The sequence below is a fragment of the Aspergillus glaucus genome (genome assembly GCF_001890805.1).
Source record: "Aspergillus glaucus CBS 516.65 unplaced genomic scaffold ASPGLscaffold_9, whole genome shotgun sequence".
Classification (NCBI taxonomy): domain Eukaryota; kingdom Fungi; phylum Ascomycota; class Eurotiomycetes; order Eurotiales; family Aspergillaceae; genus Aspergillus; species Aspergillus glaucus.
Genome location: NW_019170461.1, coordinates 850,986 through 877,031, shown reverse-complemented (window position 1 = coordinate 877,031; position 26,046 = coordinate 850,986). Strand labels below are relative to the sequence as shown.

The 26,046-nt window shown below is 48.8% G+C and overlaps 10 protein-coding genes across 10 annotated transcripts; 5 read left to right on the top strand and 5 right to left on the bottom strand.

Moving 5' to 3' along the window:
• Nucleotides 1-641: 641 nt before the first annotated feature.
• ASPGLDRAFT_46747 (AFG1 family ATPase) lies at nt 642-2,610 on the bottom strand. The gene is made up of 3 exons (XM_022546516.1): nt 2,095-2,610; nt 1,060-2,027; nt 642-1,007 (listed from the first exon to the last, which is right to left on the bottom strand). Exons 1-3 carry the CDS (start codon nt 2,459-2,461, stop codon nt 708-710), a joined length of 1,635 nt encoding a protein of 544 aa, XP_022401531.1. The 5' UTR covers nt 2,462-2,610; the 3' UTR covers nt 642-707.
• Nucleotides 2,611-3,459: 849 nt separating this feature from the next.
• On the top strand, nt 3,460-6,598 carry ASPGLDRAFT_66306 (uncharacterized protein; the record flags this gene model as incomplete). The annotated part of the gene is made up of 7 exons (XM_022549007.1): nt 3,460-3,501; nt 3,574-3,824; nt 3,881-3,964; nt 4,017-4,337; nt 4,398-4,455; nt 4,508-4,585; nt 5,576-6,598. The coding sequence occupies 7 exons, from the start codon at nt 3,460-3,462 to the stop codon at nt 6,596-6,598; spliced, it is 1,857 nt and encodes a 618-aa protein (XP_022401530.1).
• A 555-nt stretch (nt 6,599-7,153) lies between these two features.
• On the top strand, nt 7,154-8,077 carry ASPGLDRAFT_66305 (AN1-type zinc finger protein; the record flags this gene model as incomplete). The annotated part of the gene is made up of 1 exon (XM_022549006.1): nt 7,154-8,077. One exon carries the CDS (start codon nt 7,154-7,156, stop codon nt 8,075-8,077), a length of 924 nt encoding a protein of 307 aa, XP_022401529.1.
• Nucleotides 8,078-8,394: 317 nt separating this feature from the next.
• On the bottom strand, nt 8,395-10,177 carry ASPGLDRAFT_66304 (uncharacterized protein; the record flags this gene model as incomplete). The annotated part of the gene is made up of 6 exons (XM_022549005.1): nt 8,395-8,576; nt 8,627-8,789; nt 8,852-9,159; nt 9,209-9,525; nt 9,584-9,677; nt 10,159-10,177. 6 exons carry the CDS (start codon nt 10,175-10,177, stop codon nt 8,395-8,397), a joined length of 1,083 nt encoding a protein of 360 aa, XP_022401528.1.
• A 342-nt stretch (nt 10,178-10,519) lies between these two features.
• On the top strand, nt 10,520-13,238 carry ASPGLDRAFT_1517109 (uncharacterized protein). The gene is made up of 2 exons (XM_022542286.1): nt 10,520-11,042; nt 11,207-13,238. Exons 1-2 carry the CDS (start codon nt 10,903-10,905, stop codon nt 12,921-12,923), a joined length of 1,857 nt encoding a protein of 618 aa, XP_022401527.1. The 5' UTR covers nt 10,520-10,902; the 3' UTR covers nt 12,924-13,238.
• A 49-nt stretch (nt 13,239-13,287) lies between these two features.
• ASPGLDRAFT_1475509 (uncharacterized protein) lies at nt 13,288-14,045 on the top strand. The gene has a single exon (XM_022541935.1). It carries the CDS (start codon nt 13,347-13,349, stop codon nt 13,857-13,859), a length of 513 nt encoding a protein of 170 aa, XP_022401526.1. The 5' UTR covers nt 13,288-13,346; the 3' UTR covers nt 13,860-14,045.
• chsB (chitin synthase class II) lies at nt 14,046-17,540 on the bottom strand (the record flags this gene model as incomplete). Its single annotated transcript, XM_022544544.1, has 5 exons — nt 14,046-14,961; nt 15,016-15,182; nt 15,229-15,413; nt 15,469-17,192; nt 17,263-17,540. The coding sequence occupies 5 exons, from the start codon at nt 17,538-17,540 to the stop codon at nt 14,046-14,048; spliced, it is 3,270 nt and encodes a 1,089-aa protein (XP_022401525.1).
• A 576-nt stretch (nt 17,541-18,116) lies between these two features.
• ASPGLDRAFT_57747 (DUF1774 domain-containing protein) lies at nt 18,117-19,432 on the bottom strand. The gene is made up of 4 exons (XM_022548275.1): nt 19,418-19,432; nt 19,163-19,373; nt 18,671-19,110; nt 18,117-18,621 (listed from the first exon to the last, which is right to left on the bottom strand). The coding sequence occupies exons 1-4, from the start codon at nt 19,425-19,427 to the stop codon at nt 18,434-18,436; spliced, it is 849 nt and encodes a 282-aa protein (XP_022401524.1). The 5' UTR covers nt 19,428-19,432; the 3' UTR covers nt 18,117-18,433.
• A 173-nt stretch (nt 19,433-19,605) lies between these two features.
• Nucleotides 19,606-22,728, bottom strand: ASPGLDRAFT_66301 (uncharacterized protein; the record flags this gene model as incomplete). The annotated part of the gene is made up of 4 exons (XM_022549004.1): nt 19,606-20,695; nt 21,452-21,663; nt 21,713-22,462; nt 22,540-22,728. 4 exons carry the CDS (start codon nt 22,726-22,728, stop codon nt 19,606-19,608), a joined length of 2,241 nt encoding a protein of 746 aa, XP_022401523.1.
• A 1,333-nt stretch (nt 22,729-24,061) lies between these two features.
• ASPGLDRAFT_66300 (uncharacterized protein) lies at nt 24,062-25,061 on the top strand (the record flags this gene model as incomplete). Its single annotated transcript, XM_022549003.1, has 3 exons — nt 24,062-24,312; nt 24,352-24,655; nt 24,717-25,061. The coding sequence occupies 3 exons, from the start codon at nt 24,062-24,064 to the stop codon at nt 25,059-25,061; spliced, it is 900 nt and encodes a 299-aa protein (XP_022401522.1).
• Between the last annotated feature and the right edge of the window lie 985 nt (nt 25,062-26,046).

Genomic DNA, 26,046 nt, shown 5'->3' with positions numbered 1-26,046 from the left:
ACTACACTCAGCGGAAACCAGTCCATATAAGTACTACATCCAGTTGGCACATTTCTAATTCTCACAGGCCGGACCTTCTTTACGTCAATCTGTCCAATGATGTAACGTTTCTAATCCGCCGTTAGATCTCGATAATCTGGGGTTACTCGACAGACGCACTCAGACGAATTCGTTAATTAGCAGCTGGGCTCTAGACCACTGATCGCCTTAGGGGTATGGCCCATTGGCGCAGAGTCGATATGTAATCAGCGTTCCTTTCGACCCAGCTAAAGTGCCCAGAGGTACGGAGTATAGGGGTATGTGGAGAGTGAGGGGGGAGAAAACAAGGAACAGGAACGGTCCGCATTGTAGACAGGGCAGAAGTGACGTTTTCGGACGAGAATCTCGACAGGTGGAAGTTAGTAATGCGACGCCGTTCAGGGAGACGTTGTCTTTCTTGATTCGGATGGATGACGTCATTGATATTCCTTCCCGATTTAGAACACCAGCCAGAGCAAATCATGAGAGGCCGATTGATCAGCAACAGTATGTAGAGTAGCACTGTACACACGTGTACAGAGTAGTATCGCAGAGTATCACTGCATCGTACATTGCAATAGTATACAGCGTCATGTTCTAGCAATGTCTCTGGCCCCGTCTAGCCTGTCTACATAGTATATACACAGGGACCTTATGTACAACAAAATAGAATAGAAAAGAAGGGAAGCCTACACCTTGTGCTCGCTCTGTTTGTCATCCACAAACATCCCAACACCCAGTCCTCTCTCTACCCACTCCTTGCTGCCCATCTCTGCTAATCGGGAGAGCGCACGAGCAAAAGCGAACCGCTCCTCATCACCGCTGAATATCGAAGTAGACTTGAGAGCCTGCACGGAGAGACCCAGGTCGTCCATCATCATACGCATCGCATCCGAGAGATCTTCGCCGTCACCAGTGGAACTCTTGGCTTCGGATTCGGAGATAAAGAGGTGAGAAAGAGGGACCTCGGTCGTGAGCACTAATTTGGCCTATCGTGAGTCAGCATGTAACGTCTTGCATGGTTCATGCGCGATGACTTACCCTGCCCTCATAAACGGCATCGATGAACGTGATGAATCTCCGCGCCAAATCCCGTTCATTGATGGACATCCCAGGGACATCAGTCACGATAAAGGCATCGTAGTTTCGAACCAATTCGATATAATCGGCCGCACCGGTGGCACTCCCCAGCAGCTGCTGGAACTTGAACTGCGCAGCGCGGCCACTGGCCAGGGGAACCTCAATCTTGCGTCCCCAGACCTCCTGCGTCGCAGGGTGTGGAGGGTCATTGACCGTATCACCCAAGAAGTCGAACCATTTTTGCACATGCTGTTCTGCCTCAGGTCCGAGCGGATGATGGTAAACACCGGATGGTGGACGGGGGATTTTACGGTAGTCTGTGGGTGAGTTGAGATTGATCACGCCCAGCGCTGTCTTCAGGAGGTTGATGCAGGGGATGAATGACTCGCGCTGGATACCGTTCTTGTACAATTCATCTGGATGTCTGTTGGAAGTCGTCACAAGAACAACTCCGTGAGACATGAGAAAGTCGAGAAGCCTTCTCAAAATCATGGCATCCGCAACATCTGTACACTGAAACTCGTCAAAGCACAACACACTGGATGCCTCAGCAATATCCGCAGCCACCAAAGGCAATGCATCGATATCATTGCCGTGCTTCATCTTTGCTTGATGCATGCGCCTGTGTACATCCTGCATAAAGTTGTGGAAGTGAATCCGTGTCTTGGCCCCGATGTTCGGCGGCAGCGTTTCGAAGAACAAGTCCATGAGCATGGTTTTCCCACATCCAACATCACCGAACATATACAGGCCCTTGGGGAGGTCTTCGGGGATGGTCGGTTCGTCGGACTTTTTGCCGCCGCCAAACAGAGAACCGAATAACGATTTCTTGGGCTGAATATCGAGCGACTCAACGCTGGGGTGGTTGACCTTAGGCGGGGTATACGACTTGAGGTTCTCGAAAAGAGCCTGGAGACTTTCAATGATATCTGAAGTACGAATTTAAGGGTCAGCTGTCGCCCACACTAATCACCAATCCCAATCCATGGCACCTACGTCTCTGATACGGGTCACTCCTCAATCGTCCCTGCGCAATGCGATCCTCATATTCCTTCAACGGGCCATCCTCCAGTACAGTCTTCGATCCCTCGGTTTCTCCCTTATTCTCGCCCGCTGTCGCAAACTGTCGCACATGCTCGCAAGGCCACGGCAAACCCTTCATATTACCACACTGACGCACATCATGACCCGGTATGTAGCCCACCGGTCGACGTCCTTGCACACCATGTAGACCCCTCCTGGACTCCGCAATGCGCACTCGTCTTGGTGTACCCCGCCGCGGAACAGGCGCTGCGGGAAGCCCTCTAGGCCTAAGTGCGCCAGGCAGGCAATCCGCGCAAAGTCTTGCAGTTGGCCGGCTCATTGGGAATATCCGTAAATCGTTTATATGCAGGTAGCCGCCTTATCGTACAATCTTCCCAATCCAGCCTCTGGGGAATCCTGGTAACCGAGGTTCCTCGTCGGAGATCGGGAGCAACGAACTGGTCCGGCAGGGTAGTAGGAAAATCAGGCCAAAAAAAAAAAAAAATAAAGACAAAAACAAAGAGCGAATTCCTCTCAACAGGAAGGATATGTCCAAGCATAAAGAACGAAATATGAAATACGAATCGAGGATCTTCAGAATATCCCACGAGCGAATTATTGGAGTAATTGCGGCGAAAAAGAACCGCAGATAAAGTCATGTGACTGTGGGTCGGCAATTGTAGCGGAATTTATTATTGTGGAGCATAGTATGCATACTTCAGACACAAGAGCTGTTTTGCCGTATCTTTTCCTTCTTTTCTTTCTTTCTTTCTCTTTCTCTTTTCTTTACTCTTCTCAAGGCTTAATAAACTTATAGGGATAAAATGGGGCGTATATAGTAACGTGGGACCATGGTGGTCGAGTAGTTAAACTGGAGCCTTCGTCTGCTTGCTGCACGACCAGTCGAGTTCGAACCAGGGTGTGGCCACTGAAGTGGGCAAGGTGTACCTTTGCCATTCGAGCGCGCGCCATCGTGGGATGCTACGGAGATAAATGTGCACCTTTATCTTTTTGTCTTCCCCCTAAGTTGTCTTCCCTTTCTTTTCATAGGAGTAACGTATTGTAATTACACGAGCCCGTGACTCAAACACTGCAAACACTTATCGATAAGGCATCGCTGAGATGCCACCACTTTTGGTTTTCTTTTTTTTTCTATATATACACATAAACTTGCCATAGCTTAGCATCTCTCGATTGTTGATGAAAATCTCTTCCACTTGGCGGATACGCACACCATATAAGTATCCCATTATAACAGGATCTCCCAAGTATAAAAGTGCAGCCCTGCGCGGGGCTCGAAGCATAGTCATGTCGACAACTGTTACGGAGCACACATCAATGCCTTCTGCATTGGAATTTGACGTCCATGCCAAATGTTCTGTAAGTATCTATAACTCTGGCAGCCGGTATGCCAGCTCTCACAGCATGGTTTGACACTAACATCCTTCATAGACAACCAAAGCTCGGGCAAGCACACTGCGTCTACCGCACGGGTCTGTCTCATTGCCCATATTCATGCCTGTTGCGACACAGGCATCACTCAAAGGCCTGACATATGACCAACTCAAACAGACAGGATGCATGCTGTGTTTAAATAACACGTACCATCTGGGGCTGAAACCGGGACAAGCAGTCCTGGACCAAGTGGGCGACGCACACAAGTTGCAAGGATGGGATCGAAATATCCTAACTGACAGTGGCGGGTGAGCTTGCTTATATTATTGGAATTCTGTGCGAGTTTAACATATTCGTCTCCTAGGTTCCAAATGGTCTCGCTGCTGAAACTTGCAAATGTTACCGAAGAAGGTGTTCGGTTCCTCAGCCCTCATGACGGCTCGCCTATGTATGTGGTCCAGGAGGGTGCCATTGAAACTATCTGACAAAGAGCACTCCAGGCTCCTTACCCCCGAACATTCCATTTCTCTGCAAAATTCAATTGGATCAGATATCATCATGCAGCTAGATGATGTGATTGCAACTACATCACCGGATCATGCGAGGATCGAGGAAGCTATGGAGCGGTCCGTCCGATGGTTAGATCGATGCATAGCAGCACACAAATATCCCGAGAGACAGAATCTGTTCTGTATCATCCAGGGCGGCTTAGATCTGGACCTGCGGAGAAAGTGTTGCGCTGAGATGGTCGCGCGAGATACACCGGGAATTGCTATCGGAGGACTTTCCGGCGGTGAGGCCAAAGAGGATTTTTGTAAAGTGTACGCCTGTTTTGTTTGATCATGAGTTCAATACCGGCCATACTAATATCTGTCACATAGGGTGGATATCTGTACCGGGTTACTTCCAGAGGGAAAACCACGATACGTGATGGGCATCGTGAGTTTGATGCTGCCAGCTTCTCTTAGGTACACGCTAAATTGCTTATTAGGGCTATCCTGAAGATCTGATCGTCGCAACCGCACTCGGCGCAGATATGTTCGATTGTGTCTGGCCGACGAGAACGGCGGTAAGTCGTGGTACTTTTGGTCGGTGAATAACTTTACTGATGCGGCCATAGCGATTTGGAAACGCTGTTAGTCCAAATGGTACCCTTGACCTTCGGCATCACTCCTTCGCAGACGACTTTGGCCCGGTTGTGGAAGGGTGTAATTGCGCCTGCTGCACGCCTCGAGATAAGGGCGGGCTAGGAATTACCAGAGCATATATTCATCATCTGGCTTCGAAGGAGACTGTCGGTGCTCATCTGTAAGTGTACATTCCTTCATTCAAGTCTTGAATAATCGTTGCTCACGAGTTACCAGCCTCACCATCCATAACGTCCATTACCTCCTTGCCCTTATGGGGTCTGTCCGACAAGCTATCATTGAAGATAGATTCCCTGCTTTCTTGCGCGGGTTCTTTAGCAAGCTCTACGGGGATAAATCAGATTACCCGGATTGGGTCGTTGGAGCGCTCCGGAAAGTTGGTGTTGACTTGCTCGCGGATTTAGCATATTCTACTTGATAAGAGTCATCTCATTTCGCAGTTTTCATACAAGTAAAGCAAAAAAAAAAAAAAAAAAAAAAAAAAAAAAACGTTTTGATTGTTTACCAGCTGAGCATGCATTCAGATAGCCCTTTGCTAGCATATGGTGGTTACATCTAAAGTTTTGAAGATTTGAGAATGCCGGAATGATTGATATGCATTCCTTCTCCTCTCTCAACACTCCGTGTTTTTCAATTCAATCAATCCTATCATCGCATAGTGATCTAGCGAAAAATAACTACACAAAATAGGGGCGCCTGATGCCAAAATTACCAGTATCGTAATGGTAATATAGATTGGCTTATCAGTCATGTGACCTCGCGGCGCGTCGCGTCCCCGCGTTTGGAAAAATGACTTCGAGTTCCCCTCGCAGACAATCAAACCACTTCTGTTTTAAGGACACCAGCTTGAGATTGTAAATGATCATTCCGCCTTTACAGAACACCAAACCTCATCGCTGCCCTCTGCTGAGCCGATAAATACGATTACCAACATCATGACCGTCACTCCAGAGCAAAAAGCGCAGGCTCCCTCGTCCCCGCCGCACAACCCCTCCCACGAAGAACACCAGTACTTAAACCTCATCCGCACCATCCTCTCCGAGGGCGAGCATCGTCCCGATCGCACTGGCACCGGAACGCGATCCATCTTCGCGCCCCCGCAGCTACGCTTCTCCCTGTCCAAACCGGGCCCTACACCTTCCTCCGACCCGATCCCCGTCCTGCCCCTCCTCACAACCAAGCGCGTTTTCCTGCGCGCCGTCCTGGCAGAACTGCTCTGGTTTATCTCCGGAAGCACATCATCAATCCCGCTTTCTGAAGCCGGGGTCAAGATCTGGGATGGAAATGGCAGTCGGGAGTTCCTGGATAAGGTTGGACTTGGACATCGGGAGGCTGGCGACTTGGGACCTGTCTATGGGTTCCAGTGGAGACATTTCGGGGCGGAGTATGTTGATGCGAAGACTGATTACAATGGTCAAGGATATGACCAGCTGGCGGACGTGGTGCGCAAGTTGAAGGAGACGCCGTTTGATCGGCGCATTATCATGAGTGCTTGGAACCCAGCGGATCTGAAGAAGATGGCCTTACCGCCGTGCCATATGTTCGCTCAGTTCTATGTGTCTTATCCCCCGTCGGCTGAAGGTGAAGGCAGGAAGAAGGGAACTTTGTCTTGTCAACTGTACCAGCGGTCGTGTGATATGGGTCTTGGTGTTCCATTCAACATCGCTTCCTATGCGCTTTTGACGCATATCCTGGCGCACGCGACGGACCTGAACCCGGGAACGTTGATCCACACTATGGGTGATGCTCATGTCTATCTTGACCACATCGACGCTCTGAATGAGCAGCTTGCTCGCGAGCCTAACGAGTTCCCGGAATTGAAAATCAAGCGTGATGACCGGGGAAGTGGTGTCGTTGATGGCTGGAAGGATGATGAGTTTGAAGTGATTGGCTACCAACCTCACAAGGCGATCAAGATGAAGATGAGTGTGTAGATTACGCTCCTTTCTGTTCGGAAACATGATACCAGGATGTCAAGAATGTACATTATTTATACGCCATATAATAAGAAATACTACTTTGTGCTCTATCTCCAAGTCTATTCGGAGTTAGTATCTTATCTCCAGATCAGAAGATCACACCGCCACATCTGGAACGTTCTCCATATCTGCGCCACTGCGCTGAGTCATGTCTCCGCAGACGCCAGCGCCTTCCGGCCATTTCCAGGCATTCATCTCCAATTCATTCGTCTTCAGGCAGGAACGTTGTCTCCTACTTTCTTTCATTTCATATCATTACATCTACCATTATAGGCATCGCATAGCTTATAGGCAGCCGGATTCCTTCCTACTTATACCTCCCTCTTTCTCCTCTCCTTCCTCCTCTCCTTCTCTTCTTCTTTCTCCAACCAGCAGCACAGGTATCTTCTGTGCTGCCGTCTCTACCATCACCTTTGCTTTCGCATTTTCTTTCACTGTCGCTTTTACTTTGCTATCCTCCTTTCATCTTATCCTATCTAACTACCTCTTTAATCCGATACATCCCTCACCATGGCGCCCATCTCCATCTCCAAAGGAGCCGCCAAATCGAATACCGAATACACCAACCAACTAGCCGACAAAGACCTCGAAACCATCGGCCGTCACTGCCAGTTCGAATTCTGCGGCCAACTCGACTTCCTCCCCTTCCGCTGCGGCTCCTGTGAGGGCACATTCTGCCTGGATCACCGCAGTGAAACAGCACACAAGTGCTCCCGAGCAGGAGAATGGGCACGACGAAGGGCAGGCACCGACAAAGTCGAGAGCAGCACACCTATCGAGAAACCGAATATCTACAATTCGGACCAGTGCGCGCATTTGTCGTGCAAGACGCTTATTAACACGTTGAAGGACCCCGGCGTGCAATGTCCCAACTGTAATAGGCAGTATTGTTTGAAGCACAGGTTAAAGGAGGAGCACGACTGTGCGAAGATGACACCGTTGGGCGCCCGGCCAGCTGGGGCTGGGGCCTCTGCGAACGAGACGTTGCGGTCTATGTTTTCGCGAGTGAGGACTTGGAGCAAGGAGAAAAGTCAGGCGGCTACGACAACGACAACGACAACAAAGCCGAGGCCAAGTGGCCCTGCAGCGCTGAATACAATGAAACGCACCGCGAAGGGAGACGCTGGCGTCCCCACGGAGAGACGTTTATATCTGCACGTTGTGGGGACCTGTGATACGGAGAAGAACGAGCCGCCTGCTGCCGATCTTTATTTCGACACGAGGTGGAAGGTTGGACGGGTACTCGACGACGCCGCAAAGCGGTTACACGTCAAGAATGACAATAACCGCGTTGGTGAAGAGGGGCGGTTACGTATCTTCCACGTCGAATCAGGAGATTTCCTCGAATTTTCGGAGGCAATTGGTGGAGGAAATGTCAAACAGGGACATACTATCGTCATGTTGAGAGGAGCGGGCGTCATGCTGGGGAAGTAAACCCTGTGTGCGTGGTTCATTTTTCCGGCTCGCTGTTTCCATCTGCATATGACATCTCAGATTTGCATTTACTTGTGTGTTGCATGTATGAGGAACCTCTAGTGTGTGGAGGTTACATCTTAATTTTCTGTATATGTGTGTGTGCTATTCCAAATGAATACCCATCAGATTTGGATACAACGAAATACAAGTATCCATATCCTTTATCTGAAGCATCATTTCCTCTCCATAACATGGTCCGTAGACCACAAGTCAAGAAAGTAAGCCCTATTATAGACAGGTTCTATACTATACATCCCTCCATCCATATACCCGTCCTAATAGTAACCCCTAACCCATTCATTGTGCAAAAGCTCCCAAGCATCAGCCCTCTCCTCAGGCACCCAGCACATGGCCTTCCGTATAAACCTCAGAAAAACCATCTTATCCTCCCCTTCGAGCTGACACTCTCGATCTTCAAGTGATCTTTCGGGTACCGGGACAGCACCTCGCCAGTTTCCTGTTGTATATAGTTAGCAAACGACATCCTATAAGGCTTGGTAGACTTGCCGTGTTCATCCCAGTACTTGAGACTCTCATCACTCCGGCGGAGGAATTCGAGTGGCGGTGGACCAAGGAGGGAGATTATCTCCGCGAAGCGATGAGCGTGGTCGAGGTCTGTTTCGAGGGGTCGATTTGGGAATAGATGTCCTTTCTCGAGCAAACTCCATGCCTGCATATCCATAGGTCCGTCATCACTAAGCAACGTATCATAAACCATTAAAAAGAACATACCGTCTGCCCCACCGCCCATATATCAACCCTCTCATCCCAATCCATATCCAACAATACCTCCGGTGCCCTGTAAGCAGTTGGCATAATGAGGTCGTTTTGTTTCTGGCTGTTTTGGATTAGTCGTGCCTCGCCGAGATCACAGACGACGGGCTCGCCGGTTGTTATAGGCATAGGGCGGGAAGTGTAGATTGTGCGGTTGTGGAGTGGTTTGCAGGGTGTTGGGTTGGTGGCTTCTGCGGTTGCAAGTTCGTCGAGGATAGGTTCGTTGTCGTCGTCGAGGCCTAGGAGGATGTTGTTTGGTTGGACGTCTGAGCAGATTAGAAAGGGTCATCAATGAAACCATAATAGCTGACCGACCAGTGTGAACAACACCGGACTTATGAAGATGATCCAACGCAACAAGAACATTCCGGACAGCAGTCCTGTGGACAGCCACAGGTAGGGCTCCTTCAAAGACATCCAGCAACTCGGTCATATCCATCCCAGCAGGCTCATAAACAAGACAGTGGTGTACTCCATGCAGCCCTTCAACTTGGAACGAGTCCAGAGCAAAGCGTGTATACTTCTCGCCGCAGTGTCTTTGCCCAATTCCCTTCAGGTGCTTTGTGATTTGCAATTCGCGGATTGGGTGGTTTGTTCGGACGTGAAGTTTTAGGGTTAGATAGCGGTTTTCTCTGGTTGTAATTGTCAGCTGACGCTATTGTTGTCTGTTGTTGGGTCTATGTGACTGACTTTAGATCACGACATAGCCAAATCGTCGAGGTAGCTCCGAAACCAAGCTTGGTAACAACCTGATACCGCGAATTGAAGACCTGACCGAGATGGACTGGATAGTAACGTTCTGCGACGTAGCCATGGAGTGTCTCTTCTTCAATCTCCACAGCAGAATTAATGATCTTCGGCTGCCGGTTAGATACATGAGTTTTAGGACGGGAGATTGTATACGCAGGATGCTGGATTGAAAAGGAAGATGGGGGTTTTATATAGCCTCGACATTGAGGAAAGGTATATGGTGCCCGGACGCGTGGGAGTAGCCTCCAGGCCATGGTTGCTGGTGATGGACTTGTAGGATTCACTTCGAGGTTCGAGTGGTCACATGGTGTCGTGTCACGAGACTTCTAGTATCAACACGGCTCAAGCATTCCCCAGTCCACTCCCTTTTGAGCTAGACGCCCTGAGTTGAAATCCAAGGCGAAGCGTGGTTATCGACACAATTCTTTTCCATTCTAAGTTCAGCACTGAAGCTAGATGACCTCCACCCCTTCCTGCATTGGGACTCAAGCTTCCGTACTCGTGTGAAGGCTCACAACTCTCGAAGTTAAGCATGACTGAAAAACGCCTACTATTATTAGATTGCTACGCGATATTTATTTGAACAGCCAGCTACTCCACAACATAGCCCCCTGATCCTACCAATTATTCATTTCCAAATTCAGGAATATTATCTCTGTTAGTGCCGAGTCAGGCACAAACTATGAAACCCATGCATAGACTGAGATCTGATGAGGAGCATTAAAAAGGCTTTCAGGAACAGGGCGTTGCGGTCTATCTTTAGTATATGGGTGTTTCAGAAACGGAGCTAACTAGACAGCCTTCTCTGTTATTGGTGCTAATCCATGCCTTTCATGTCTACCTGTATAAGTGTTTATTTCCACCAACCACTAGGAGGCCATGGTATGCCCTACGAGGCTGTGACCACTTTTTTCTCTCCTCTTTTCCCGTGCTTGCTTTTTATCGCCTTTATATACCTTCCTTGTGTCACGATAATGGAATGGCTCAAATCGCCCAACCAGCACCATAGACCCCTTCACAACCATCGGTCTAGCTGACAACATTATCAACTTCATTGAATTCGCCTGCAAAATAGTATACGGCGGTTGCCAGATATTAAACTCAGCAAGTGGAATGACCCCCGAGAATACGACATTGAGCGTACTCCTGGATGACCTGAATGCGTAACAAAAGGCCTACTGGTTGACTTACCTGGCCCTAATCGAACCGAGAATGAAGAGGAACTTTGCCGCTTGGCTGCTGCTTGTCATGAGCTTTCTATGGAGCTCGCTGAGGCTCTCAGCCTGTTGAAGGTGACCGACAAGAGGTCAAGGTGGCAGAGCATGAAGGTGAAATGGCGGAATATACGGAAAGAAAGGAATATCGAGGCTATAGAGCGGAGGTTGAGCGAATTTCAATCGTAGATCTTGATTCGTTTACATATCATGATTAGGTATGTCGCCTGGTTATCTTTTTCGTTACCTCATGTTGACAGGCAGCAACAGCGAAGAAAACAACAACCAGCATTCTGCAGTAAGGGCAAAGTTTGACAAAATTGAAAGCGAAGCAAGGCAGCTACAGAAGGAGACGGCAAAACAACTTCATGTTATCCGAGACGAGATCACGACGACAATACAAGCGTTTCAATTGCAATCGAGGCCTGTATCAAGCTCCACGGAGACTTGACAACTCCCCGAGCTTGTCTCATGGATCATTGGGCAAAATAGGCGTCTTGTTAGTAAAGCTTCAAAACGTCACAACTTCTATCTCTAGCGAAAACCACATCCTTCAGCGTCTGATGTTTTCGTTCATGTACCAACGGGAAGATAGCATCAGCGATGCGGTGACTGGAACGTTTGCATGGATGGTCAATGAAAGTGACAATAAAGCGGGGAGCCAGCAAAAAGACATCTTAGAAGATGATGAAGAAACCATGCGACAAAGAACCAGACAAGCATTTCTGACATGGCTCAAATCAGGCCGTCATATCTTTCACATCTCCGGAAAAGCCGGCTCCGGGAAATCAACATTGATGAAATTCCTGGGCCAATCCCCCCGAGTCCAACATGAGCTGCAACGCTGGACCGGAGATAAGCGACTGATCTTTGCACAGTTTTATTTCTGGGGCTCGGGAGACAAACTACAAATGTCTCTCGAGGGCTTGTACAGACCTCTTCTGTTCGAGGTCTTGAGACAGTGCCCTGGATTAATACCGTGGTGCTTTCCTGGATTTTGGAACAATTTGGTGTCTGGAACTGCGCTTTCACACCAGGCCCCATTTCGTTTCGAGGAAATAAAAGCTGCATTCAATCGCTTAATGAGCGAGAAAGTCACATCAAGCCACCGTATCTGCCTCTTCATCGACGGACTCGACGAATACGAAGGCGACGAAGTAGACCACTGGCGCATATCCCACGATCTTCAATCCTGGACAAACTCGGAGAACGTGAAGCTCTGCATCAGCAGTCGCCCACACGTTCCTTTCCTCCATTCCTTCGCAACAGACATGAACATCCAAATCCAAATCCACCAGCTCACTCAACGCGATATTCGGAAGTTCGGCTTGGCAATGTTTGGAATGGACCCTAACTTTGATCAAGTCAAGCAGACGTACAGATATTTAGTGGCTGAGATTGAGAGACTCTCGGAGGGCGTGTTCCTGTGGGCTCGTTTAGTAGTGCGCTCACTTCTAAAGGGTATAGGCTATCGAGTCACCCCTGAGTATCTCACCAAAAAGCTACACACGGTTCCCAAGGAACTGAACGAGCTGTTCGACCAAATGCTAGGCTCTGTGGACCCTGAGGATCGAGTTCTATCAGACAAGCTGTTTCTAATCGCGACCATAGCTCAGCACCCTGTGTTAGAACAGCCACTTCTCAAAAATGCTTTCTTATATCTATGGCTGGAAGATCCGGACGACCCGAAGTTCCCTCTAAATCGACCCATGCATGCGTACTCAGACTCCGATATCGATGAGCGGATCCAGGACGTAACATGTCTTGTGGACCGCTTATCGCGAGGTCTACTAGAAGTAACACACCAACAACACCAGCAGGATAAATATTTCGCATTCGAAGTGCGATTCACTCACCGTACTGCCTATGATTACATCTTCAATACCTGGCTACCACGAATGCAAAAGCGCACACCTAAATTCGATATCAATCTCGCGACAGTACAACTCTTACTCGCTCAGTTCAAGCACGCCCGAGCAAGGCCTGCGGATGTAGAGCCATGGCCACCAGTTCAGCTATGGAAACCGACAAACCTGTTGCATCACTTCCAATCTACATTTGATTAGATATCCGCCATCAATAAGGCCGGATACGCGATCCCTTCGCAATATCTGGAAGAATTCGGCAAATTCCTCGAGGGCTATGCTCGATGCGTGCGAATCCCAACAAAAGAACGCCGCTCTCCCCTTCAAAACGTCCGCTGGGGCTCGAAAATGGCCGCGATTTACTCTCTTCATATGGCATGGACCGCTCGTCCACTCTCCTACATCTGCTGGCTTCTACGGTATGGACTCGAACAGTGTCTTTCTCCAGATGCATTGGATCGCCTGGAATGTCAGTATACCAACATCGCAGGAGGTGCAAATTTGCTTCTGTCAGCTGCCATCTATAAGCGTGTTGATTCCGTGAGAAGCCTTCTAGGCAAGGGACACACGCCTAATGAGAGCGTGAGTGTTCTCCTAAGCGACTTGCGCAGGACTGATCTGCCAATGGAGTATAGGACGACAACCGTGTGGTTTATCTTCCTCTGGTATTTCGTGGATACATTGCTAAGAGACCGCGATGCCAGTGTGCCCTCACTGGTTCTCGAAGAGTTTCTGAATTGCGGAAATGTTGACTGTAATGTCCAGTTTGTGATATGCTCGTCTTCTTTGTCCACTTCACAGTATAAGGAGCTGGATATCGGGAAAGGAAACTCCACGCAGGAAGATTCCAAAGAAGCATACGCTATTTCCCTCTTACGGGTAGTGGAGCTGAGAAATCTACCTAACGTGGAAACGCTGAGAACAAAGATCCGGGAGAGGAATCCATGGTGGAGCTGGAGTCAGTTAGGGACAAAGCTTGCGCCATGGGTTAAGATCCAAAGTGGGAGAGATTACCTTGATCCAAGATGTAGAGGGCTCACTGCCAAAGACATCCGTCCAAAGTCGGATCTTTATTTAAACAATATCGTTACGAAGACTGATCGACTAAACGCGCCATTCAGTTTTATACTTCCATGAACAGGTGTATGTAAATCATTTACACAATCATTAAATAAACAATCATCAAGCCATAATTACATATCCCGAAACCAAACCCTAATCATAAATAACGACCATACATCATACAAACAAAACATAGGAGATATCAAAAACCAACAAAATAAACACAAAATAAACCCGTCCCAATCAAATAAAACAAACAAACTACTTCCTCCAAAACATCATTTTCCCAAAACCCCTCTTAGTAGCCCACCAGGCCTCCGTGAACTTTTCTTTAATATTAGTTCCACCGCCATACCGTAACGCGGTACTAGTACTGCTTCCGACAGCGCTGGCATTAACGCTCGCGGCCGCGTTGGCATTCGCAATATTCCCCGCGTCGAACTTGGTCTTACCCTCGACAATTTTCTGGACGACGAATAAAATAGCGTATGTAGTTGAGCCAACTGCACGAATAAATGCCAGCACAGCGACAGACCACAGAATAATAGCCAAGTAAACATTCGTACCACTCGATTGGACACCGTAGATTTCAGAAACCGCCATGCCGAGAACGACATTGGCAACCATCCAGATGGAAACCATGTATGTGCGGACGGCGCGGTAGTAGTCTTCTTGCATTTGGGACTCGGAGGGTGGCGGTTCGGGGACTTCCAGTCTGTCACGGAGGTTGCGCAGTGCAGCATCATACCCGGAATCAATGTCGAGTTGCTCGGAGGGCATTTCGAGTTCGACGACGGAGCCGTTGACTATCCGCGCCGCACCGAGGTCGGTGTTTAGGGCGTTGTCGCCTTTTGTTCCCCAGGTTACGTCGTGGGTGTTGCAGAAGGCGTAGACTTGTAGTGTGCAAATGTACGACGGGAGGAGGGCGAAGTACTGCGCTGATGAGGTGAACATGTGCCAAGGGTCAAGGTAGAGGAAGGATGTGAAGAAGTAGAGGCCGACGGTGGAGAGCAGCGAGACGACGATGTTGACCATTAGGCCGTCGGAGACGGGGAGGTCGACGTCGCCGCCTGTTGCGGCGATGAGTTCGAGGACGACGAGGTAGAGGGTGCAGAAGGCTGTGTAGATCATGATTATGCTGTAGACGATTATTCCGGAGAGATAGAGTTTTTTGGCGCTGTTTGTTATTAGAATATTGTTTTCATGTCGAACAGGGAGGGAGGAGACTTACCCTTGCGGTCGATTGCCCATCGAAATAATGAATTGCAAGCACATAACCAGGATACACGCGTATCGCAGCACGATGAAGATATATTTGCCCACGTTGTGACCGAAGGGATCGATCTTCTTGTCGCAAAGGGAGCCAGCGATGAAGTAGAATGCCAGGTAGAAGTTTGCCTGTCCCGTTAGCATATCAACATGAAGCCGAAAGGGGAGGACATACCAATCCGAAGTACGTAAAGAGAAGGTTCAAAATTTGATAGACAGACTCAATCTGTAGCAGAATCTTCCGTGCAAACGTATGATCCGTCTTCCAAATCTGTTTACCATTGACGATGGAATACACAGCCGCGAAGAAAGCACCGTTCAGCCAACGACGACGCTGCGAGATAAACTCAGGCACAGTATCTAGACAAGTTAGCACCATGTAACTTACTGGTTAGGAAGGGGGAAGGGGGCGTACCAGGAACATCAGTCTCACCAACCGCACTCTTAACAAACCTCAAAACCCATCTCTCCTCCCTCTTAGCAACCAACTCCCAGCACAAAATACGATCCTCGGCAAGATACATATTGGCCGTGAACACATCCGCATCCTGTCCCACAAGCGTCTCTCCCTTGAAATACTGATTCAATGGCCCATTGCCATCGGCATCGTTCTGCAGCGCGAAGAAACGATACGCACTCAGCGCACCGGGCAACACGGTAATGTACCCGAAGACCGATTCCAGGGGTTTATCGAGGATGTTGGACATTTTGTATTCGAAATTCTGACTTGCGACGAGGGGGTTCAGAAGACCGGACATGTTCTTGCCCTTTCCGGCTTTGATTTCTCCGGCGGCACCGGCGACGTTGGAGTCTTGGTCGAAGGCTTTCCAAAGATGGTACAATGCTGTAGGAGCAGGTTTGGTTCCGACATCAAGCAAGACGCAAATATTAGGCTGCAAGGCACGACCAAACGCATTAAAGAACCAACGGTGCGAGTTAAGCTTCTTCAAATTATGTTCCTTCAAACAGAACAAAATCTGGCACGGCATAATTCCTTTCTCAGCACCCTTGAACTTCAAATCCGGATCCAAAGATACCTGCGTCGTATACTCATACACGTGCGCCGTGACCTGCTTCTGGTTGACAACGTTCTTGGCAATACCCTCCTGGTACACACCAAGCGCGGCTAGGGCATTGAGCGTGCGAGGGTGAACCTTCTTACGACCATCTGCCACAATGCACACCACGATCTTCTTCCATCCGTCTTTGCCCCAGGTCCGGGACTTCGTCCGCGAGCAGAGATGGCTGATGTTTCGCATGATACCGTGCATGGTCCGGGTAAAGCCGATCTCGTCTTCGTTATACATGGTCACACAAATGAACAGTTCTGTCTCGCGCATCGTATTCCCGATCTGTTGACGAAGCTTGTAGCCCTTCTGTGTGAAATCGTCGGGGTCACAGGTAACAGCCGTATACCGCATATGCGTAAACTCACGGTCGTCACGTCTCGGGAGGAAACTGTGCAAGATAGTCGGGATTTTGCACTCCAGGATAAGTTCACCGTTGATCAGCTGCACTTCCTTTTTCGTCATCAGGGTGTCCCGAACACCACGACGGCCCTGCTTCACAGGTGCCGGACCATAATGCATGTTCGGGTCGACAGACTCATCATCCTCGTCAACATATTCATCATCGTCGAGATCAAGTTTCGTCATTGCGTCTTTCTCATCCGTGATGATTGTCTCTTCACTCATGAAACTCGCGCGCTGGTCAAACGGGTCTACCATCCTACCACTTCCTCCGAAGGGATCATCCTCATGACCATCACCAATATCAATACTCGTGTCCTGTCCGGTAGCAGACGACGTCGGTGCTGCGAACAGCGGCGCTGGTGGTAATGGACGTCTCGGGCTACCTCCGTAGCGAGTACTAGGCGTTCCTGGTCGTGGACTACCATTGAGATCGGCCCGTTCATACTGCGAGCTAGAAACGGACGGGGGTCTGGGTGCTCTGGTCCAGTCTGAGCGAGCGGGACTCCAGGGGCGCAGGGGCGATCCTGGACGCGATGAATAGTCCGGACCGTCGACTTGAGAGGCTGTTGGGGGAGGGATTGAGGGGATATGGTGTAGACTCGAGGGTGGCCGGGAGGGAGAATCATCGTAGCCATCGTACTGGTAGTAACCGCGGGAGTATTGACGACTGTCCAACACGAGAAAAATAAAATTAGCCATGACCACTGGTTCACACGGGGCAGGTTACGAACCGTGACATCCCATCCTCATCCGGATACTGATACTGATACTCCGACGACGGATACTCGGACTCATACTGATACGACGAGGTATGATCCTGCAAATCCTCGTCATCAAGTTCCTCATCCACGCCCGCCCCCGACGTAGGCAACAATCTCATTGTCGGTCCACCGTGACGGGGCGGCGACTCATTTTCCAGCAGAGACGCGGAATCGCCATATGCACTGTAGACCGGGGGTTCGTCTGCGGAGTAGTTTCGGGCATGAGGGTACATGCGTGATGAGTGGGGATTCATCGTCGCGTGTTTGTTCAAGCCTGCTTCTTTTACTCAAGAACTGCTCATGTCATGGCAGTGGGACAAAGTAGACACGGTCAAGACAAGAAGGTGAGGGTTCGTTTGCTCGAGGCTGAAGGACAAACGGCAGTTAACAACGCTGTCATTCCTTACTAGATGAAGAATATGAAGAATGCCACTTACTCACAGGCAACCTGATAGTTGCAGAACCTGTTCTTCTGCGATAAGTAAAAGATAAACAAAAGCACGAGCTGCGGAAGAACGCTGAAATAACGGTGTGGATGTGTACAAGTAGATAGACGGTGAGGCGGCGGCGATACTTTTATAAAAGTAAACAACCAACACAGAAACACGTCCACAAGAAAACAGACACGGGTATGAAGACAGTTCGAATGAAATTAAAACCACGACAATAATTCAGGAACCGGAGTTGAGCTGTTTCGCAGCGCTAAGCTCGTTGCTCGTAAGCTGTTTCTTAAGGTTGTCGTCACGGCAACGGCGATTGGCAGCGGGGCGACGAGCAGCGATTCCGAGTGAATGCACCAGTAAACTCGGCTGTACCTTGCGTGTTCATTTGCATTTTGTTATTCCGGATTGTATTCTGCAGTGTTAATCCAATTTGAATGTACCTGTGCATTATTGCCATGTGCATCGTCCCGTGGTAGAGCTCCCGAAATATATACATATCGGCCCACCATCCAAACCAGAACCACAGAACCACCCATACACTTCAGCATGTAAACACAATATAATAAATTAACCAAAACCAAGACACAGTACCATAGATCGATCCAGCCAGTCGGTAGATCCACACAAGAACCAACTCATCTCAGACACTCCAAGGGATGGTCCGAGTGGTCCCCGAATCCAGATATCGCAAGTTCACTTTCTTTCTAGTTAAGCAATGGCTCACGTTCGCGATCAGTCTCCGGATGCGCAACACGTCGGAACAGCGAGTCACGACCATAATACTTGGTACTAGACAGATAGATCGATTCGATCAGGAAAATAGCGAAGATGACGAATGCAAAGATCCACTGCAAGGCAATAACCTTGATCGCGAGTTGCTTGACGGCCAATGCTACTCAAATTAGCCTGCGCATTTCTAGTAGAATGAAGGGAAGACTCACCAAGCATCAACCAACTCAGACAATACCCCAGAATATAATCCTGCGTCGACACAATATGCCCACTCCCAACCGCAAACAGTACCCAAATAAAAACATTCGCCACAACCCTCACCGGCAACTTATTACTATTCACCGCGACAGCTCCATTCCAAAACAACCCAAACAACGTCCACGCATACGGCCCCGCGATAGCAGGGAGGTGCACGAAGGCCGGAAGCCGACGGTGGCGCCAGTATGCGGCGTGGAGGTTGATAAAGTTGAGAATGAGGAAGATTTCGGAGCCCCAGAAGTGGTCGCGGGTCCAGAGGAGGATCCAGATGAAGAGGGCGAGGTTGTTGAGGATGAAGTGGGAGGCGATGTTGGCGGCGGAGGTTACTAGGGCGGTTTGTCGGGAGAAGAGGTGGTAGACGTAGCTAAGTTGGGAGAGGAAGATGAGGATCCTATCACTGTTAGTGTATGTGCATGTAGATATGTTCTGATGAGGTGCAGTACCAGTAAATCCCAGTCAGCGTTCCATTCAGGCTAAACGGCGTGGTGTGCTTGTTGCCTTGTTTGAAGATACGATGGCCATGCTTGACGTCGGGAGAGTGAACTGTGAAGTAGATGCCCACAATGACGACCAGTGCCCATGAAAGAGGGACGAGGATGCGATATGTCGAGAGAGCAGACGTGGGATGGGATTCCCGGCGCGCAAATGGGTTGTCTAGAAATCAGTACACATCTAGTAGAGTTGACTATGTGACTTACAAGAGGCCATTTTCCTGTCAATGGAAAATATACAAATAGTACTAGAAAAATATAACGAGATGCAAGAATATCAACTTTTATACCAATGTCCTCGTACTTCTAGTCGATGATGCAACTGCAATGATGACGTCTATCTGCATCTACTTTATACACATCCCAACCAAAGATATCACGACCCAATACCATGTTTACTCATCATCATCCGACTCCTCCATAGTCTCCCGAATAGCCTCAACAATCCGTCCATGAATAGAAGCAGGCGCAACAACCATCCCATAACACCCCGCCAGCGTCCGCCCTAAACTACAATCCACCGGGCTCCCCGTAAGATCCGTAACCATAACCCCAAGTTCCTGCGCAATCAACATTCCCCCAGAATGATCCCAGATCTTCGATCGATAGGATGTCTTGCGAGGGACCTTCATCAGCACATGACACCCGCCAATGGCAATCGCTACATAGCGCAGCTGCGCGGCCCAGAGGTCAGCGCGTGGTGGCCACGGGGCACCTAGTCTCTTCGCAACGCGCGCGTGAAGTTCAAAATTGGACGATGTAGCCGCTGAGCAATCGACGAACTGGATCTCACTCGGGTCCGTGATCTGTGCCACGGGATCGAGCTTGGTTGCGGGGAGGAGGGAACCCGTGTTCATCTTCCGGATCCATGCGCCCTCGCCCGCAACAGCGAGGACCTGGTGGCCGTAGCCATCCTGATCAATGACTTCTTCTTGAATCCGCCCGTCTTCGAGATTTAGGTTCGGACCGCCCAGAACACCCATCTTCTGCTGCCCGTTCTCCACCAGCGACAGACATACCGCGTACTGCTGGTTCTTCATAAACGTCGCAGTCCCATCCACGGGATCCAGAACCCACGCGCGGCTGCGAGGGGTACACTGCCCCCTAGCTCCCCGGTCAATAATCTCTAGCATCTCCTCCCTGGATTGCGGAGCATAGAGTAAGCTCTCACTGGCCTCATCGTCAAGACGGGATGTCGAAGCAAGTTCCCAGGTGCGCTCGAGAAGAGTCTCATCCTGTCTCAGAGCCGTTGAGTCTTCCTCGCCAACGAATTCATCATCAGGAAAAGCATTGTGGATTGCGCCAATGATCAATGCTTGAGCAGCGAAGTCGGCAATTGTCACGGGACTATCATCGCTTTTACCCAGCGTTCCCTTGTCGACTGCCTCGAGGAGCTTTTTCGTCAAGAGAGTCGCCCGTTGCACGGTTAGACAAGCGAGCTCGAGTTCTTTGGCGTAGGGTCCGGAGTAGTCCATGATAGTCGTTCTCGGCAGAGCGATGCGATAATCAAGCCAATGACGTAGAATTGCAAGGCCGAGAGTTCTTGTCCCAGCCGATGTAGCAATTGAAGTGGTATTAACAAAGGCGATCGAATTGGTCTTGAAGATCAATACTCGAGCAAAGAAACCGGCATTTGCCCCTCAATCTGCCTGTAATTTAATCCCAATAGGCGGTCTGATGTACGTGTTAGCTGTGCGTGCGTGCCAACCAGTGGGATAAATGACACCATACATGAGAAAGTCCGCTGAATACAACGGACGGAATGGAATGTTCAAGGCCCGTAGCGAGCCTGAATACGAGAAGAAGAACAAATTCCTGGTTGCAATCCAGATTCACATGTGTGGCTGCGATCTGTAGAGCCACAGCGGGCAATTGCCGCCATTTGGCGGAGGACTTTTACGTATGATGTCACGTGGGACTTGCCTCAGGAGTACTGTACCCCGTGTTCTACGAGATAAGTAATGGGGATAAATATCGCGTCTTGACAGCGTAGGAATAAGTATAAATAATCTATCCGTATGTACTGAACCAGGGGTATACGGCAAGATAAGAATGCAGTAACGTGAGGTCAAGTGAACACTTCAAGCAAACAGGCCCGACAAACCAGACAACACGCAATCATTACCCATGACGCGGTCGCATAACTCCAGATTCAGAGAATATCGTCTTTCGAAGGTATATTGAGCATTAAGAAGAAGGTAACAGCGAGGCGAGGGAGATTAAAACGGCGCAAAAGCCAACTCATAGACAAAGCCCAATGCCATTGTGGCATGTTGGCGCATGTGATCGAAGCTCAGATACTTGATCTGGTCATCGGTCGTGTGGATTTTCTTGTTAGTGTTCTCCATTTCACCCTCGATGGCCATCGCAGCGGCATATCCCTGTCTGCTAGCGGAGGCATGGTCGGAGCAGGCGTAACCGCACTTGGTCTCGACGAAGGGGATCTCACAGTACTGTATTCATCAGCATGCGCCTGAAATGAGCGGTAAATGATAAGCTTACCGTAGTGATAACTTCCTTGATGAACTTCGTAAGATCCTGGTCGACAAAGTCCACAATAACACCAATGGCCTCCTCGCGACCAGCATCCAACGTTCCCTGAACGTAACCAGTCATGTCCTGTTGTAGCATAGCCTTGACATCCCTGCGGTCCTGTCTGTACTGCGCCCAAACCTCCTGGGAGCCCAGCAAGCCCCCCTCCTCACCCGAATACCAGTGAAACTCGACCGTATTAGGCGCCTTACCACCCACAATATCGTCAGACTGCAGCAGCGCACGCAGAGTCTCCAAAATCGTTACCGTCCCACTCCCATCATCATCCGCACCCGGCGCAGCCAAAATCGACGGCAAGAACAAGTTAATGCTATCCTGGTGAGCGCTGACGACGACCGTCTTCTCACTGCGACCAGGAATCCTCGCAATAACACTAGACTGGCCCCAGGGATGGGTGAATTGCGCCACCGTAGCGCCGTGCTTGTCGGCCCCGGACTGCGTGACGAGGCTGGCGACCTGCTCGTACAACCATGTCGCGGACTCCACACCCATCGACGACTTGTAGTAGCGCGTGTGGTAGGATGTGAAGTGCTCCAGGTTCTGCTTCATGTTCTGCTTCGAGAGACCCCGGGCTAGCTGGGTGACGTTGTCGCGGTGTTCCATCTTCCCGGGGTAACGGACTGTGTTGGTTGTGCGGATGACGGAGGGGTATGTTCCTGTGTTGCGCGCGTTGGTGACATCGATGAAGTTGACGCCGTCCTGTAGAAACGGTACCAATTAGTCTGGTTCTGGGGTTTATCTGGGGTGCGGAGTAGATGGGGTTCATAGTAATGTACCAGCTTGAGAACCCATTTCTCCTCTTCGGTTACCCATCTGGTCTGATACGGGGCCAGCTCGATGAGGAATTTCTCTGGTTCATGATGGACATGAACTGTATGATCAATCAATGGTTCTTGCTGGGGAAGCACAGCTCCCAACACGCCTGATGCCGTTGCGCTCAGCGCAAGAGCAGTGGTGATCTTCATTACGGAGACGGAGATGGAGATATGGATAGAATAGGTAGAATAGCGAGGAAGGATTAAAGGAATCAAGAGAACAGAAAGAATAACAAAATACTAATAACAATAATAAGAAGATATTATTATGGCTAATGATTATAAGAAAAAAAAAAAAAAGACGAGACGTGATCGTTGCGTCAAGACTCCGAGGCTGAGACAGACTAAATAATGATAAACCAGAAGAGCAATAAAGGGAGGTTTAGCCGCCCGGGGTGGAGTGCCAAGTTGGACAGGATCTTTTTGTCTTGTTGCCTGTCAATAGTTACAATATCTTGCTGCAGAGTGACATGTCTACATATTTCTACTGGGAACAGTACTCCATAGCGTGATATCTTACAATAATGGATTGAGACAGTTCACTCTAGTTTCCCCGATTGGGCCAGGCGTGGACCGGGTAATCCTCCATTGGGTCTGGGCGTGTCTGGACTCGGTGTGGTTCCTTAAGGCTCTATAGTGGGTTACGGTTCTTATACGAGTATGCTGCAGTAACTACATAGTAGAGAACAAAAGTACAGCACACTACTTGTGCTGTAGTGCTTGTAAAATCAAAGATTAACCAAGAATATTAAAATTACAGGCAACCACCATCCCTGAGACCCAAGAAGAGACGACAATTCATGTTCAGCATAGGATCAGTTAATTAATACATCTTTATTTCTTATTATTTCAGGCATGAATATGGTCAAGACGCAGATTAGTACTGTAATAACCAAAACACGTGTAAATTTCAGTTAGAACTAGTATTAGTCAGCTGCATAAAGTTTGTAGTTATCAAGGTCTACATTGGGGCAAACTAGCGAGAATTATGCTAGTGCGGATAGTAACAAGACATCCATGAATATCTTGCAGATATCCGCAAATCTGCGGATTTGGATGCGGATTTGCCGCAGTCTAGTCCGGATTATTGACTCCCGATTCCCTGAACCTGAGCTACCCGCTTCATTCATCACAAAGAAAGTTGGGACGGGAGCTAGTTTATCTGGAAGCAGCCACACATTGCCTTGAACGACCACACTTTCACCAAGGATACTATGCTACCAAACCACCTAGAGTTAGGCCCATCAATCCATCAATAATTCAAACACTGAAGTTGTTTCATCTCTGAGAGATATCTGTTTCATCTACACTGAGCTATAACTGGACCCGCTCCAGCGCTGCGGATCTCTCCACACCTTCTCCATCTCTGATAACTATCTACTCGATTCGCGATCAAAAGATGGCTGATAACTGAAGCATGCAGCCCAATCACGCTACAAGCCACTCTGATTTAAGTGAGGCGACAACAGATGTCACCCTTTTCATGGAGATGCCGGGGGATGTACACGCCACACTGAACAGCTACATGCCCTTGGATGCGAATGATGACACCATGAAACTCCTTCAGGAGACATTCAAGTACCTTCCATCAGATGGTAGATTTCACCTTGCTGAGGATATCATTCAGGCTGGCGCACACTACAAGTTGCGCCAACTTGCCCAGGGTGTTGTTACAGGCCTTCTCGCACTGATGAAGGTTGCTGGTGCCAAGATGGTGGAGATTACTCCTTCACTGTGGCTAGGCATTGAAGACTCAATATAACATCTTGCCAGCATGGCAGACGAGTCTATAACGCGTGGGCTGCAACAACAGCTGCAAGAGGATGCTCTTCGTAGAGATGGCAATAAATGCATTGTATCAGGTCATTATGATGTTCAATCAGAGGAGTTATATCCTGATGAAGTGACAGCTGACCTAGAAACTGCACATATTGTGCCTTTTGCTCTAGCCAAATTTGAAAATGATGATGAGAAACGGCAAATAATACCTGTTTGGATGAACATTTTTCATTATTTCCCAAGCATTCATTCCTGGTTGAACTTCTATTATCAGAACATTAACTCCTATGGAAAATGTGTTGGTGCTCTCCCAACCTCTCCACAAGCCATCCAGATGATTTAGTCTTGCACTTGAACAGACGGACACCATACATCAATATCATGTCAAGACTTTCCATTGGTTTGCAAAAGGTCTTCGAGTTTTCCTACTGGAGAGTGGACACTTTCCATTGCCTTCATCTATTTTACTTCAAGTTCACTGCGCCGTTGCGATCATACTCCATGCCACCGGCAGGGGTGAGAAGATCGACCAAGTGCTATGCAACTATGATGTGACTGGCAGCCTTGCTAGTGACAGTAGTACCAATGTCTCACAGCTATTATCTGTGACTAAAATTGCGTTGTTGCCCATGATTCAAGAGCGCAGCATGAACTTGAAGCCCACAAGACCTAAGTCCAGTGACGTGCAAAAGAGGCCCACCTGAAATACACAGACAAGCCACCTGCCCGATGAATTGAAGGAAAACTGAATTGGATGCTAAATTTTCTCCCCCTCAAAATGAATAATCAACTCAGAACCCTGTATTTTTGCAACTGTTTGAGGGCCGTGCATGTCACGGGCTCGGAATAGTAAATATTAACGAACTGAATTCCTACCTAAACTATTGTAGCCATCGACGAGAATATCGAATCCGGGGAGAAAAGAAGGAAAGGAATCTATCTACAGGAAAAAGGGTTTTTTATCCATGGGTTCTGTGACCACGCCAAGTGCTCTTTGTTTGCTTGTATGGTGGTGTTTGTCGATATCAGCCACATGAGGCGGCGTTGAGCCGTTGAGCCGTCACAGATGATGAATCAGATAAAGAGCAAGCATTGACTCCCATATGGATCACAACCCAGAGCAAGCACACGCAACATAAGCAGCTTCATAGTGCTGTTGAGCCTCAAGAGGATAGTGATAATGGCCTGCCACTTCCTGAAATGCCAACTAAAGAGTGCATGCAGGGGCAATCAGGGAGGATTCAGAAGAAGCCAAAATTGCCAGATGGATTTGAGTTTGATAGACTGTAATTATAATAACTGTCACGGAGCATGGACGCTCAGTAGTTATTTAGCATGTTTGATTACTTTGATCTGTTTGGCATAGGGCACGAATTTCTCACACACTAGATAGCCCGTCGCCGACAGACCCTGCTCTTTTCTTTTCTCTTATGTTAGAATTTCGCGAGATAGTGTACCAATAAATCATTATTGAAAGAGACCGTCACAATAACTGCTCTTTTCTGCAGAAATGCCTTTTCGGCAGAAAAGATCAAAGAAACTGTATTTCACCTGAAAATTAGTTGAACAAAGAAATCACTTCTCAATCTATTTCCCCGGAAATCAGCTTATCGTAACTTATTACTCTGTACAAGCTGGATACTCTAAAAATACTTTAAAAACTGCATAATCTGTACACCGCTGGCCAGG